We start from the raw sequence: 14,957 nt of genomic DNA, 5'->3' as shown, positions 1-14,957 counted from the left end.
ACCGGGAGAGGCCTTGCACCGCCCAGCTCTGGGGCTGCAGACTACAAGTCCCAGGGTTTCTGGCATGCGCGCATCTCTCCCCGCCCATCCCCTCCCTGGAGGCGGGGCGGGGCCAAGGGGCGGGGCCCAGGGGCAGCCAGGCCCAGGGCGCCGCCTGGGGATAGAAATGCCCCAGGCGTTCTGGGACGCACAAAGCGCAGGCGCAGCAGGTTGGGTAGCAGAAGCATCAAGTAGCGGCCGTTTTGGCAGCAGCATCCGCAAGAAGTGTAGACAGGTGGGTGCATCCAGGGGAGGCTGGAGAGGGCGTTTGCACCTGACCCTCTCGTCTGACCAGTGTTAGGACTTGGAGAGGGGAGGGAGAAGCGGGAGAAGCAGGGACAAAGTCAGGCCTTCCAGCTCAGGTGTGCCAGCCCTTGCTACGCAGTAACAGGTGTGAGCAGGTGGGGGAAGGGCAGAGGCACCTGCTCCCAAGGAAGTCGGCCTCGGGAACAGGGGGAACCTGGATTCCAGGTTCACATACATGGACAAGTCATTCGCTGTCCCTCAGTTTATCCATCTGTAAAACAGGAGGAAAGACTCTACCCATCTAAGAGAGTTACAGTGGGGACAAGGTGGAGTAGTCTAGTATGTGCAGCGATTTCTGAACTCTGCTGCACATTAGAATCACCTGGGATCTTTGAAGACTATCAGCTCTTGCCTCCCGGCCCCAGACTTTCTGATTTCATTGTTATGGGGTATGACCTGGGTATCGAAAGTTTTAAAAGCTCCTACTGGTGTAATGATTAGAAACTGAGACTGCTGGGTGTGAATGCTGGTTCCCCTGCTTACTAATCAGGGGGATCTGCACAAGTGATTGAGCTTCTCTATTCCTGTTTTCTGGTAATAACAAGGATTTTTGTGAGACTTCAATGATATAATATAAGCACTGAGAAACACCTGGCACATAATGCTTAGTCAATCAGAACTTCTTTTGAACTATTATCTTACATACTTTGTAAACGCTTCAGGTGAAGTTCAAATGGGAGGGAGGCATTTCTTATCATGAAAGTCCCTCATTCATTGCCATGATTTTAATATTCTGTGCTGCCAGCATTTCAAAATTCCAGGGTTTCCAACATTATACGTATTCCTCATCCCAGTCTCTACCTGCCTCAGAGACACACTTTCACAGATCTAGAAATGAAAGCCAGGGAGAAGGGACATGGTCAAGGTTATGGAGCTGAGATTGGAATCCAGGCTCCTGATCCCCACTCCCACACCCGCACAGTGGGTGGCTGCCCCACAAGAACAGTGTTCCTATTATCTTCCTGGAGCAGAGAAGGAGAAGGAGATTAGCAGGCTTACCCTTGTTTATGAGCACTCCCTTAAATGTTTCCTCGGTGGCTCCCCCAGGGAGGACAGAGCTGGGGCTGCTGTCTGGGGAGCTGCCCTGGAGTTGATGATGAGGCCTGTGTGTCCTATGGCTCCTCTCCTAGGTTCCACCTGACCCCATCCTGGAAAGTCCTTTTGAAGAGATGGCCCTGGTGAGGGGCGGCTGGCTGTGGAGACAGAGTGAGTGACCCCGGGCCAAATCCTTGTCTGTCCCTTGTCCAGGGACAGGAGTGAGGGGAAGTGGGCTTGTCAGGTGTGCCCCAGTGAACCATCCTCCCAAGAAATAAGACCCTCTTTATCCTCTCCTCCTCTTTGTCATACTCTTCCTGCTGCTTGGAATGTCCTTCCTATTCCTGACTGCTTGGTAAATGTCCCCTTTTGTGAGGAATCTTCTCTGACTTTTCCTCTGACCATCCACCCTCCAGCCTCTGCTGTAGCACCAAGCTGGGTTAGAGGCTTCCCACACTGTTTCCAATGCTTCATACAAACCTCTGTCAGAGCATTGCCCACCCCCCCCATAACTGCCTTTCCCTATAAGTCTTCCCATACTGACCCCAGACTATGAGCTGCTCAAGAGCAGGGGCTGGGTTTGATGCTTTGCATATCCACAGCACCCTAGCCCAGGGCTGGCCACAGAACAAGGCTTAGAATAATATGAAAACACCTCTGTGCTTTGGATTCTGGGAAGCCCCAAGAAGTTCCCTTATGTCTTTGCCCTTTCTGTTCAGATTTTCAATTGTAAAAACGTCTAAAGTTAGGGATCAGGCTTCCAGACCCACCTCTGACCAGAATCGTGATCTGAACAAGAGTTGTCCCGGTTTAGGAGCTCCCCGATGACCCAGGACCCATTCTCAGTTCGTTCAGTTCAGTAAACACTGAGACAGGCCCAGCTGGGTGCCGGGTCCAGTATGGCGAGCTGTGGACACCCCCCACCCCCAGTCTAGTAGAAGAGACAGACACTACACAAAAGACTGTCACACAAGTCAGCCATAAGAGATAAGAAAGAGGCTCAGGGTGGGGAGAGGTCTCTGTCCTTGAAGAAACCTGGGGCTTGGCCTTGGAAGCCCTTAAGGAAGGAATCTGGTCATTCATTTACCATTCAACACATTTATGGGATGTCTGCTATGTGTTAGGCCCAATGGGAGGCATTGGGTGAGCAAGACAGAAAGAAGCCCTGCCATCATTTCAGGAAGTAGGTAGACAAGAAAGGGGTGGTCATAACACTGGGGGGGGTGGGGGTAAGGGGATTCTGGGAGCCTGTCTAGGGCTCCTGCCTCTTAGCAGGCTCCACTGTCAGCCTACCTAGCAAATGTGGAATATTGCACAGGCTCCATCCTCCGCCGCTGGAAGCGGAACTGGTTCGCCCTGTGGCTGGATGGGACCCTGGGCTACTACCATGATGAGACTGCACAGGATGAGGAGGATCGCGTGCTCATCCAGTTCAACGTCCGCGACATAAAGATTGGCCAAGAGTGCCGTGGTGAGAAGCCCTTTTACCTCTGGCATTGTGAAAGTGGCCATGGCCCTCCCACTGTGTCTGTCTGATAACACCTGTATTAGGCTCTTTGCAGCTTCAGAGGGCTTCCATAGACATTGCTTCTGGGTCTCTACAACCCCAACTCCCGGGGGTGTGAATTAAGAAATGAGTTCCTACCCTGTGTTGGGCCTGGGTCCTATGCTGGGATCACAGAGGTGAGTCAGACACAGTTCCTGCCCTCTAGGTGCCAGGAACTAGATAAAGATGAAAAGAAATATGGAGGATCAAAGAGGTTTAGTAACTGGCCCAGAGTCACACAGCAAAATGTCCTCAGCCAAGACTCAGGCCCCAGTTATAACAGGGTAAATGACAGATGTCTTAAACTAGGGCAGTAGGCAAGTAGAAAGGTTGAAAGGCTCTCAAGAGTAAAGCAGAATCCCCCCAAAAAAATGTGTGGGATCAGAGGACGTTGGCAATGACCAACAAACAGGACCCAGAGGTCAGTTCCTATTCTTGTTTCTGGTTTGCTGGGGGACCTGGGACCTGTGCTTTGTGGAAACCCCATGTGTCTGCCTCTAGATGTGCAGCCCCCAGAGGGCCGGAGCCGAGATGGCCTGTTGACTGTGAACCTCCGGGAGGGCTCCCGCCTACACTTGTGTGCAGAGACCAAGGATGATGCCATGTGAGTTCTCCAGAAGAGGATAGGGCGGGATCTTGGGGAATGTAGCAGATGCCTCCTCCTCACTGGGCCTTCTGATTCCCAAAGGGTAGGAACGGGGAACAAAGATGAGTTAGCAGGGTGGAGGCTGGGCAGACTTGAATGGCTCTTGGTGGTTGGTATGGTACCCAGGAAACTCCTCACATAGAATGTGATGGAACTCGGGGCTGTTGAGGGAGGAGGGTGCCTACCTGCCTCAGGTGTGTGGTCCTTGATCATGCAGAGTCTTTAGCCAGCTTTGAGATGAGCCCTCACTTGGGAGTGATACAAAGGAAGAGACAGCTCTGTGACATCCATAAAGGACTGTCCTTCCCACTGCCTTCTGGGAAGATGCCTTAGTGGGTGACCTTCATTGAGGCATAGACTCTGACCCGCCTACCAGAGGCAGCCCACTATGTTGCAGGGACACCCCAGTGTCGGATGCAGATCTCCACTGCGAGACTGGGTGTGCCTGCTTCCTCAAATTCTTTCCCTTCCTACCCTCTGGCTGAGGGTCGGTCGGCCTTTGCATTGTAGGAGAGTGAAAGAGATGGGGTGTGTGGGAGTGGGGAAGCTGAGCTCTGGGCAGACAAAGCACAGAGCCGCCTTGTCCACCCCAGCCAGGTGCCATGGCAACCAACAAAGGCCTGATTGTCCGGTGTCCACTGGGCCTTCGCGGGGCTCTGGGGTCAGTGCCGGGGAACTGTGTTTGTAGGTTTGGGGGTGTGGAGGTGAGCTGCAGCTAGAGAACCAGCCCAGGCATGCCAGAATCTGAAGGCCCCTAAGAGACCACCCAAGCCCAGCTGTCTATTGTCTTGACAGGGAAACTGTTTGAAAGAGGGTGAGACTGTGGGCTAAGAATGAATTAGGAGGCTCTAGCTCAAGTGAGGCTCTGTCCATGTGACTGAGGTGGGGGACGGTTCACCTTTGTCTACCCAACGAGCCTGGCTTGAGAAGGAAAGTCTAACATGGAGAGGCCTAATCTCCCACCTCCCTCCTCATGGTTTGGCGGGTTTGCTTTGCAGAGCATGGAAGACGGCACTGCTGGAGGCGAACTCCACCCCGGTGAGCCCCCATGCTCTCTCCTCTTCTCCCCCCACCCCTTCCTGCCATGGAATCATGGGTGACTCAGACTCGGTCTCCACCTGACAGGAGTTCTCAATTCCTATATATGTGAGTGAATAGGCTTCTGTGGACTCAGATGTGCTGAGTCCCAGGTAGAAAAGGACAGAACACAGATAACTGGTGCTTAGAGGAAAGACAGAAAGAAGGAGGTGGCATGTGAGCTGGGGGAAAGGAACTACCTTTTATTGAGCAGCTATTATATGCCAGGCATGACACAGGTACAGTTCAGGCTGCTCCTTACAGCAGTCCTGTGAGGTTGAGATTATTGTTCCCTCTCTGGAGATAGTTAAGATTGAGCTTCATTCATTCACACAACAAATATTTACTGAGTTCCTACTATGTGCCAGGTACCAGGCCAAACGGCAGGGATCAGAGGTGAACTAAGTAAGGAGGGGTAGGCCTGGCCTTCCTGGACTCAGCCTCGTGGGCAGCCAGATGTGAGGCAACTAATCATACAGTTCATGGTTCTATTGCAATCGTGGTAACTGCTCTGACAGGGATGTGCAATGTGCATTCAACAAGTGACCACCTGGGTGGCCTGATCCTGGTGGGAGTTTGGACAAGGCTAAAAATGAGACCCGAAGGATAAACAGAAATGGACAGGGTGAGAGGGGTGTGGTGCAGTGAAGGGAATAGCATGTGCAAAGGCCCTGAGAGAGGTTAAGACTTTGGCAAGTTCAAGAACAGAATGAAGGCTGGGGCAGCTGGAGCTCAGAGAGCGAGAGCAGGGAGAAGGAGGGTTGGCAGGGCCAGGCATTATGGGCTATGCTAAGAATGTTGGTTTCTGGTAAGAACACCAAGAAGTCATTGAAGGCTTTCAAGCAGTTCATCTGATGATGAACAGATCAGAGATTTTTACTTGTATTTTTTAAATTTTAATTTAATTTAATTTTTAAAAATATTTTATTTATTCATGAGAGAGAGAGAGAGAGAGAGAGGCAGAGACACAGGCAGAGGGAAGTCCCTGCATGGAGCCCGACGTGGGACTCGATCCTAGGTCTCCAAGATCATGCCCTAGGCTGAAGGCGGCACTAAACCACTGGGCCACCTGGGCTGCCCAGATTTGTATTTTTACTGTTTTTTTTTTTTTTTTTAAATGGGGACATGACCCTTTTTTTTTTTTTTTAATTTTTATTTACTTATGATAGTCACAGAGAGAGAGAGAGAGGCAGAGACACAGGCAGAGGGAGAAGCAGGCTCCATGCACCAGGAGCCCGATGTGGGATTCGATCCCGGGTCTCCAGGATCACGCCCTGAGCCAAAGGCAGGCGCCAAACCGCTGCGCCACCCAGGGATCCCCAGATTTGTATTTTTAAAAAGACAGCCTGGCTATTAGGTAGCGACTAGACTGCAGAGCGTAAGAGGAGATGCCAGGAGACCAGTTAGAAGGCTGGGACAGAGTCTTAGTGACTAGCTGGAGGTCTGGACCAAGGCCTTGCTGATGGCCTACGCTGATAAGAATAAGACATATTTAGGAGGTAGAGTCAATGGAGCTTAGTGATTTTTTTTTTTTTAATCTTTTTTAAAAAATTTTTTTATTATTTATTTATGATAGTCATACAGAGAGAGAGAGAGAGAGGCAGAGACACAGGCAGAGGGAGAAGCAGGCTCCATGCACCGGGAGCCTGACGTGGGACTCGATCCCGGGTCTCCAGGATCCCGCCCTGGGCCAAAGGCAGGCGCCAAACCGCTGCACCACCCAGGGATCCCAGAGCTTAGTGATTGATGAAGGTGTGGGTTTGAGGAGCTGCCCAAAGCCCGCAGCTCAAGGGTGGCCCAGCTTGGCCCATCTGCCTGACTCCACATTCTGTGCTTGCTCCTTCTGTCTGTGGTATGGTGGAGCCCAATGTCATCTAGAGAGAAGTCTACTGGGCAGTAGCAGAGAAGACCAGATTGCATCTAGAACCCCTCTTGGGCATGTACCTGCTGAGGGCTGGGCATTGTGTTCTGTATCTACCATTGGTTATATCATTTAATCTTCCCACAGCGTTGGTAGGGTTGGTACTTTTAGTTCCATTTTACAGATAGGGAAGCTGGAGTTCAGAGGGGAGGTAACTTATCTGAAACCTAGTCTTAAGTCGGTGGAAGAACCTGTACTGGAACCTAGGTCAGTGATATTTGGAGGGAAGGGCATTAGCTGCAGAAAGAACTACATGAGCAGAAGTAGGGAAGTGAGATGTGCACACGTACGTGTGTGTGTGTGTGTGTGTGTGTGTGTGTAAGGGCCCGGAGTCTGGCCTGGCTGGAGGATAACACATGGAAGGAAAGAAATGGGAGAGATGACCTCTGAGGAGTGTTGTGGGGAGCAATAAAGGGCATGAAGCAGGAAGGTCTGTGGCCAGACTTTGGGGAGCAGACTCAGGCTTCTGGGTGGAGGCTGGATTAGAGTGAGGAGGCTGGAGCAGCAGTCAGCAGGGTGGAGGCACCCCTGTTGGCTAACTTGGGTCTGAGCTGCAAATCTCCCATACGCAGGGCCAATCTGTCCCACCCGAAAGAGGCGGAAGGAGGTGAGGGCTGACCGTTCTGCACTCTTGACTCTATGAAGCTGCCTTGTCTTTTCTCTGCCTGTGCACCTTCCCAGTGCTCTGCTCACATCTCTCTGCTCTGATCCTCTCTCCACCTCCTAGTACCCCCCTTCACACACACCCCTCTGGTCCCAGCGCTTGCTCTAGTGGAATGTTTGTGTTCTTTGTACCAGTGTCTGCCTGGCTCTGAGTGTTCACGCCTGTGTTTGTGCCTCCTCTCTGTCCTGTGCCTATGTAGGAGTGACCTGCACTTTGTCCCTCCATGTCCTGCAGATTTATACCCCTGTCTGGATGGAGGCTATTCCAGGGAACACAGAGCCAGGGACACAGCCAGGGGCAAGGCTGGGAGGCCAGTGAAGGGGGCAGGTGGGTGGGAGGGCAGATCAGAATTGTTCTGTCCTCCCTGGAGACCAGGAGCCTCAGCAGTCTAAAACAGGTGAAGGCAGGCTAATTCTGGAGAGACACAACTGACCCTTCTCTGTGTGACTTAGGCCAAGTAACTACCCTGAGCCTCCCTCCATTACCATGCGCTGAGGAGGAAGGAGAGACAACTCTTACTTTTTCCCACAGCCAGCTGGCAGAGGGCTCTGGTAGGGCCTGTTATTTTTTTTTTTTTTTAAGATTTTATTTATTTATTCATGAGAGACACATAGAGAGAGGCAGAGACACAGGCAGAGGGAGAAGCAGGCTCCCGGCGGGGAGCACGATGCGGGATACTTGATCCCAGGATCCCAGGATCCCAGGATCATGACCTGAGCCAAAGGTAGACATTCAACCACTGAGCCACCCAGGTGTCCCAGATTTGGTAGGGCCTGTTAAAAGCTCTAAGTTTCTCCAGATGTAGAGGGCCTCTGACACCTCCTCCCTCCCTCTTCTTGGGTTTCTGTGGCTTGAGCAGGCCCCAGCTGGAGCCACCGTCCCTCCCAGGAGCCGCCGAGTTTGCCCCAAGGTCAGGTGTGTGACCCGCTCATGGAGCCCCTGTAAGGTTGAGAGGCGGATCTGGGTAAGTGCTGGCTCAGCCCTCCTTGCCTCCATTCGACCACGAGGATGTGCCTCCAAAACTGGGCCCGGTCATATCCCTTCCCTGCTCACAAACATCCCATGGCTCCCTAACACCCACAGGGCACCAACCACAGCACCATTTTCAAGGGCCTCAGGGTCTGGCCTGGGCCAATCTCATCTACCACATCCTCTCATCTCCTGCGCTCTAGCTACTCTGTTTCCTATGTTCCCAACTGTGCCAGACTTCTCCCCTCTTTCTAGGCTTTGCATGTGCCATTCTCTCTGTTGTGAAAACTCTTAGTTTTCTTTTTCACCTGACAAACAGATGCTTAGCCTCTGAGAACCACTTCAAAGGCTGCTTGCTACCTTCTCAGGGAAGACTTCCCAGACCTCCCTTCACAGCCTGCTGCACTAATGCTTAGTATTGTCTTATTAGGCCTGGTTTCAAGACCCTTTATTTCAGTCTCTATTCTCCCATTAGACCTGCAACTTCTTCCAAGGTAAAGACCAGGTCTGATCAGCTCTGCCCCTAGCGTGCCTAGCACAGTGCTGGGTATACAGCAGGCACTCAATGAAAGCTCAGTGACAGGGACAGTCTATTTTGACCCTCCTTATTCCTGGTGCATGGAGCTAGGGCACAAGTGAGCCTCAGGCAGTGTTCACCAAATGAGCGAATGAGTGAATGACTAAAGGGAGGAAGGAGGAGTGAAAACCCTCTTTTAATGGCATCATTACCTCATATCGTAATGTAATTTAGTCCATATCTGTCTCCCTTCCCCCATCCCAGAATATCTGGAATCTCTAGAAAGCAGGATTGGGGGATGAATTCTCTCTGTCCTCAGTATTCAGCAGGGCATGGGGTGGGTACAGTGGAGGCTTGTCCTAGAGTGCCTATCTTCTTTTTTAATTTTAATTTTTAATTTTTAAAAAGGAGAGAGAGTGTGCATGAGTGAGGGGGAGGGACAGAAGGAGAGAGAGAAGCAGACTCCCTCCTGAGCAGGGAGCCCAACATGGATTTGATCCCAGGACCCCAGGATCGTGACCTGAGCTGCAGGCAGATGCTTAACCCACTGAGTCACCCAGGTGCCTCAAGTATTTGTCCTTTTTTTTTCTTTTAATGTTTTTAAAGAATTTATTTATTCATGAGAGACACAGAGCTCAAGGCAGATGCTCAACCGCTGAGCCACCCAGGTGTCCCTGCTTGTCCTTTATAGCCGTGAACTCCTTTTCTGGCACATTAGTGCTTAATGTGACAGTGCCTTAGATTTACATCAGGACTTTAAAAAAAAAAAACCCAAACATTCAGATCCTATCTCTGGATGCTTTAATTCTGTAGGTCTGGAGTAGGGCCTTGGAAATCTGTGGTTAAAAAAACGTATTCAGGTGATTCTGATGTGCAGAACCACTGAACCCAGAAATGCCAGGCCCACCTGGGATGCATAGATGTGGCTCAGCTGGATTCTCATTGTGCCTTAGGAATGAGCATTGTAGGAAAGACTGTTCCCATTTATAGATGTGAAAACTGAGGCTCTGAGAGGCTATATAACTTGACTAGGTCACTTGACTCATCAGTGGCAGGACTAGGACTTCTATCCCAGCATTCTGAGACATCCCCCCTGCCCAAAGGAGGATATGAGTTTGTTTAAAGTGAGGATGCCTAAAAATCAGATTTAAAATCTGTAAACCGGGCAGCCCCGGTGGCGCAGCGGTTTAGCGCCGCCTGCAGCCCAGGTGTGATCCTGGAGACCCTGGATGGAGTCCCACATCAGGCTCTCTGTATGATGCCTGCTTCTCCCTCTGCCTGTGTCTCTGCCTCTCTCTCTGTCTCTATGAATAAATAAATAAAATCTTTAAAAAAAAGATTTAAAAAAATTTGTAAACCTGAGGATCCCTGGGTGGCTCAGCGGTTTAGCACCTGCCTTTGGCCCAGGGCGCGATTCTGGAGTCCTGGGATCGAGTCCCACGTCGGGCTCCCGGCATGGAGCCTGCTTCTCCCTCTGCCTGTGACACACTCTGCCTCTCTCTCTCTCTCTCTCTCACTCTATGTCTATCATAAATAAATAAATAATTCTTAAAAAAAAAATCTGTAAACCTAAGTAACAACAGCTTTTCTGAGGGAAGGGATCTATTCATGTGTGACCTCCTGATTGACTGACCCTGTACTTGCAAAAGGGGCTGGGCTTTTAGAGGATCAGGGACCAAGCCCTTAGTTAGGTTCTCCCCATGGGGTCTCTGTGGGATCCCCTGACCCGTTGCCAGGTAACTCACATGAGTTTACCTCTGGGCCTCCCAAACCTGGAGGGTAGAAACAAGTGCCACAAGGGACATGAGGTGGTGTTTTCCACTCTCTCTAAGGCCTGACAGGGCCACAGGCTCACTATGCAGCTGCTGGGCAGGTATAGGCTCTACACCTCAAGTTCTCTACAAATCAAATTTGGGATCTGAGTGCTTGGCTTTCTCTTGGTCCTCCTAGGCATAGAGTTCAGATCTTGGCTCTAACTGGGTAAGAGAAAGCAGAAAGCCCTGTTGGATCACCTTTAGGGAAGAGCATAATGAGGAAAGTCACTTGAGATTAAGCATTGCTTGTCATCGTCCCTTACTTGAGGCTGGATTTAGAGCTGGGTGACCTTGGTTCCCATCTGGCTCTGTACTTGACTCACTGGAGTTAAATTCAATCCACTAGTCACCTATCATATCCCAATGAGGCCTGAGTAGACTCCCCCCTTCATGGGGTGGGGGTCTCCAAGTCTGAAGAGAGAGATACACACTCCTAGGGATACAAACAATGACACTGTAGAGTGATTGGTGCTATGATAAGGAGACTCTAAGGGCTATGGGACCCCAAATGGGACCTTCACAGAACCTGAAGTTTGGGGAGGGTGATACTTGGGTTCAGTCTAAAAGATAAGTTAGGTAGTTGGATGAAAAATGCAGAGAAAGGCAACCCCATCAAAGAGAAATGGCATGGAGATTTGAAATCACAAGGTGTGCATGGAGAACTCCCCTTTACAGCCAAACCTTTTTTTTTTTTTTTAACTTTATTTATTCATTTGAGAGAGAGAGAGAGCACGAGCGAGTACTCATGAGCAGGGGGAGCGGCAGAGGGAGAGGGACAAGGAGACCCCCCATTGAGCTAGGAGCCTGATGCTGAGCTCAATCCCAGGATCCCGAGATCATGACCTGAGCCTAAGGCAGATGCTTAACTGACTGAGCCACCCAGGTGCACCTATAGCCAAATTTCTTGAAAGAGATGTCATATGTTGATTCCACCCTTCACCACTCAATCATTCTTCAACTCTCCAGAGCCTGGATTCCTACCCCAACCACTCCTCTGAAAAATGTTTTTTTCAAGGTCACCCACAACTTCCAAGTTACCAAAACCAATTGCTTATTCTCTTGGCACTGGTCAAAAAGATAGAACATATGTAGAAGTTAAAATCATGAGACCTGCCTGGTAGCTGATGTGATATGGAACACAAATGTGTTAAGACAAAGGTGCTAACCTGATGTCTTGGTTTGAGTGCATGGAATGGTGGCATTTAGAGAAAAGTATTTATAGAAAAGCAAGTTTGGGAGGTGGGTGATGAAATCACTTTGAGATAGGTGGGGTTTAAGACACCTGGACTTTTGAAGGGAGTTGGACCATTCAAGTGTGACACCCAGTGAGAGATGAAGAAGGGGCCAAGAGAGAAGATGATCCTGCCCCTTTTCCAGGCCTGCTCTCCAGGGGATAAAATGAAGGGCTTGGATTAGGAGCTTCCATTTAATTCACATATTTATTAGTTCTTGCTATTCATTAGGTCCTGGATGTAATCAGAGTCCTTGCTTATAAGTAGCTCACATTTGGGGTGCAGGCAGGAAAGGTCAGGAGGAGAGATAGGAACAAAAGATACAAGCAGAGTCCATAGAGAACTCAGAAAGAAAGGATTCTTTCTGAAACCAGGAGGGCTTCCTAGAGTGGGTGACTTGTGAATTAGGTTTTGAGGGGTTGATAAAAAATTTTTTTAAGGTTTTATTTATTTATTCATGAGAATACACACAGAGACAAGAGGCAGAGACATAGGCAGAGGGAGAAGCAGGCTCCATGCAGCGAGCCCAATGTGGGACTTGATCCCGGGACTCCAGGATCACACCCTGAGCAGAAGACAGATGCTAAACCGTTGAGCCACCTAAGCGTCCTGGGTTGATAAAATTCTAATGGAGAGACTGCATCCATCCCCACCAGAGAGAGCAATGATCATTCTCCGAGCCTCCGTCCCTAGCTCTGTGGTGATATGAGCATAATAATGTCTGCAGTAAGAATTAGAGGAAGTAACAAATATGGACACTTCCCCCAGGGCCTGGTAAATGTGGTTCATGATGGTTGCTCGATAATACTTTGGTTTCCATCCCTACCCTTCTTTCCTCCCCAACCTGTTTTTTCTTTTGGGCCTGGGGCTGGGCAATGTGCCCCATCTCATGACTAGGAGAGTAGAGAAATCCACTGGATTTCTCCAAATGGGACCAATGGAGAGCAGCTAGCAGCTATTAGACTGTGTTGGGAAGTTGGGAGCCATGGAGAATTTTTGATCAGGGAAGTGCTAGGGAGTCCAGGGCAGGAAAAATGGGATCCTGGGAGCTGGATGTTGGGGCTAAAGTTTCAGAGGACAAGAACCATGGACCGAGTGCGGAGGCAGGGCCTCTTTCCCGGAGCTTGCTGGTTCTTGGGGAATCATTTCTAAACTTGGGGAAGTGGTTTTGTGGGCCTAGAAGGACCTAAGCCGGGTGTGTTGAGACCAAACCTGGGATAGAGTTCCCCGGCAGCTAACCCAGTGGGGCTCCCCAGGTACGCGTCTACAGCCCGTACCAGGACTACTATGAGGTGGTACCCCCCAACGCGCACGAAGCCACATATATCCGCAGCTACTACGGACCCTACGCAGGTAAGTCTCCCACCTGGTCCGCCCCCCTGCCCCAATCCAGCGCCAGGCCCTACTCTTGTAGTGACCATGGATTTTCCCAGGCGGGCCCCTCTGCTGGGCCCTCCCCATCCTGAGACTCGGAGTACCTCGGACCAGCGCCCCTCCACACTGTAGAGCGGCGCTCACCTCTCAACGCCCGCCCCTTCTCACTGGCTGTCCCGTGATACCCGTTTCTGAGCTGGTGGCGACCCCTGGTGGCCAAAGGCGGGAACAGCCACCTCCTCCCGCCTGCAAGCCTGGCAATTAGGAACGCCCATCCTCTGGTGGGGCCTGGAGGTTCTTAGAGATCCCCGGGTTTCCTCGCTGTTGCACCCTAGCCTCATAGCCCCAGAATGTCCGTAGCAGATTCAAGGCCTGTAAGCCCCGGGAAAAGAGCACGAGTCCTTCCTGCATCGAGGCCTCAGTTTCTCCAACTGAGGTGCAGGAAAGTGGGCTCTGCCTCTTGTCATGGGTTGAGCATGAGTCTCCGGGCGAAGATGTCTGTGCCCTTAAGTCCCCAGCCCACATGGCTCTCTCCACAGGCCCCGGTGTGACGCACGTGGTAGTGCGGGAGGATCCCTGCTACAGTGCTGGCGCTCCGCTGGCCATGGGCATGCTTGCCGGGGCTGCCACAGGCGCAGCACTAGGCTCGCTCATGTGGTCGCCCTGCTGGTTCTGAGTCCTGGGACTCGGAGTGTGGACCCTGCGCATAGACCAACAACAGGCCCCTGTTCTTACTTGACCTGACCCTCCACTAAGACCTGCCGTACTTTGGCTCCTTCTTCTCCATTAAACCCTTCTGGACTTGGATCATCCATCCCACTCCCTCACCCTCTAAGTTGGAAGAAGCTATCATCCCAGGCACAAACATAGCTCAAAATCCTTATATCTACTGCCAGACACCCCAGAATTTCATTATAGACATATATGGACACATTTCCCCCAAATACACAGGACACAGAAGACACAACTCATGTGACTTCAAATTCCCAGGTGCTGGAGACACAGGAGTCAGGTTCTTTGTCCAGCAGCTGGAGAGTTATCAAGACAGAGTTATCCTCCATCCACATGAGGATAAAGAACAAAAAGAAAGTAGGCTAGGAGTAGGATTGTTGGCAAGAGTGCAGAACAGTGAATATCATGGCATGTCCAAGGAATTGAGTTCAGTTAGGCTGGGGTGGGGACTGGGATCAGATCATGATGGCCCTCCAGGCTAAAGAGCTTGCTGGGGAGATGTGAGCTTTTTGGAGGGAAGTTTCATGATTGTGCCTATAATGAATATAATGCCTCTTTTGTTAATACTGACACATACTCAAATCTAAAACCCATCCTTCCCACTACCAGCTTCCTGGGTCCCTTGTTTCTTCAGGGCTTAGATTTCCCCCATGTTAGGATGCCTGGGGCAGCAATTGAGCTAAACCTGGGGTCCCCTTGCTGGGGAGCAGATGAGCTCTATTTGGGACCTCCAGCCCTAGGATGGGTGCCTCCATCAAGCAATGCATTCCTGGTCCCCAAGAACTTGGGACCTCTGTCCATATCTGTGGTTGTCACCATCTCAGGCTTTGTCTCTTCCTTCACCCTGGGGGAGAGGCAGTGTTCACCTCTTGGGCCTGATCCACTAGGAAGCCCTACGTGTGCCTCCCTATTGAGTGGCCCAGCAGTCTCTCCATTTGGCTCCCTTCCAATTTCTTCTCCCATTCTGTCCTAATAGAAGTGCTAACATTCCTGCCCAGTAGCCAGAGTAGCCTGCTAAAATTCCCTTGTAGGTAGGGGCTCCAGTGACCCTGCTGCAGAGACTAATAAAGATGTGATTGGCTCTA

At 50.9% G+C, this 14,957-nt stretch overlaps 1 protein-coding gene and 1 long non-coding RNA gene across 5 annotated transcripts in view; one reads left to right on the top strand and one right to left on the bottom strand.

Moving 5' to 3' along the window:
* The window catches only part of LOC119864980, a 22,501-nt gene extending 20,643 nt beyond the window's left edge, over positions 1-1,858 (bottom strand). The window contains exon 1 of the long non-coding RNA XR_005375672.1: positions 1,345-1,858. This is a non-coding gene — a long non-coding RNA (uncharacterized LOC119864980). The remainder of the gene's footprint in view (positions 1-1,344) is intronic.
* Positions 1-14,957, top strand: part of PLEKHB1 (pleckstrin homology domain containing B1) — a 16,014-nt gene extending 1,057 nt beyond the window's left edge. Inside the window, exons 1-8 of one of the 4 annotated variants that reach the window (XM_038568697.1) lie at positions 120-274; positions 1,476-1,551; positions 2,699-2,851; positions 3,428-3,530; positions 4,571-4,610; positions 8,094-8,198; positions 13,023-13,119; positions 13,680-14,957. In XM_038568697.1, the coding sequence (XP_038424625.1) occupies positions 167-274; positions 1,476-1,551; positions 2,699-2,851; positions 3,428-3,530; positions 4,571-4,610; positions 8,094-8,198; positions 13,023-13,119; positions 13,680-13,816 (819 nt within the window). In that variant the 5' untranslated portion in view covers positions 120-166 and the 3' untranslated portion in view covers positions 13,817-14,957. Of the gene's footprint in view, positions 1-119; positions 275-1,475; positions 1,552-2,698; positions 2,852-3,427; positions 3,531-4,570; positions 4,611-8,093; positions 8,199-13,022; positions 13,120-13,679 lie in introns of those variants that run through there. The other 3 variants (XM_038568698.1, XM_038568699.1, XM_038568700.1) reach the window with 3 other exon arrangements.

This window comes from Canis lupus, chromosome 21, assembly GCF_011100685.1.
Source record: "Canis lupus familiaris isolate Mischka breed German Shepherd chromosome 21, alternate assembly UU_Cfam_GSD_1.0, whole genome shotgun sequence".
Lineage (NCBI taxonomy): Eukaryota > Metazoa > Chordata > Mammalia > Carnivora > Canidae > Canis > Canis lupus.
The sequence above is the reverse complement of the archived record's forward strand: the minus strand, read 5'-3'. Positions and strand labels throughout refer to the sequence as shown.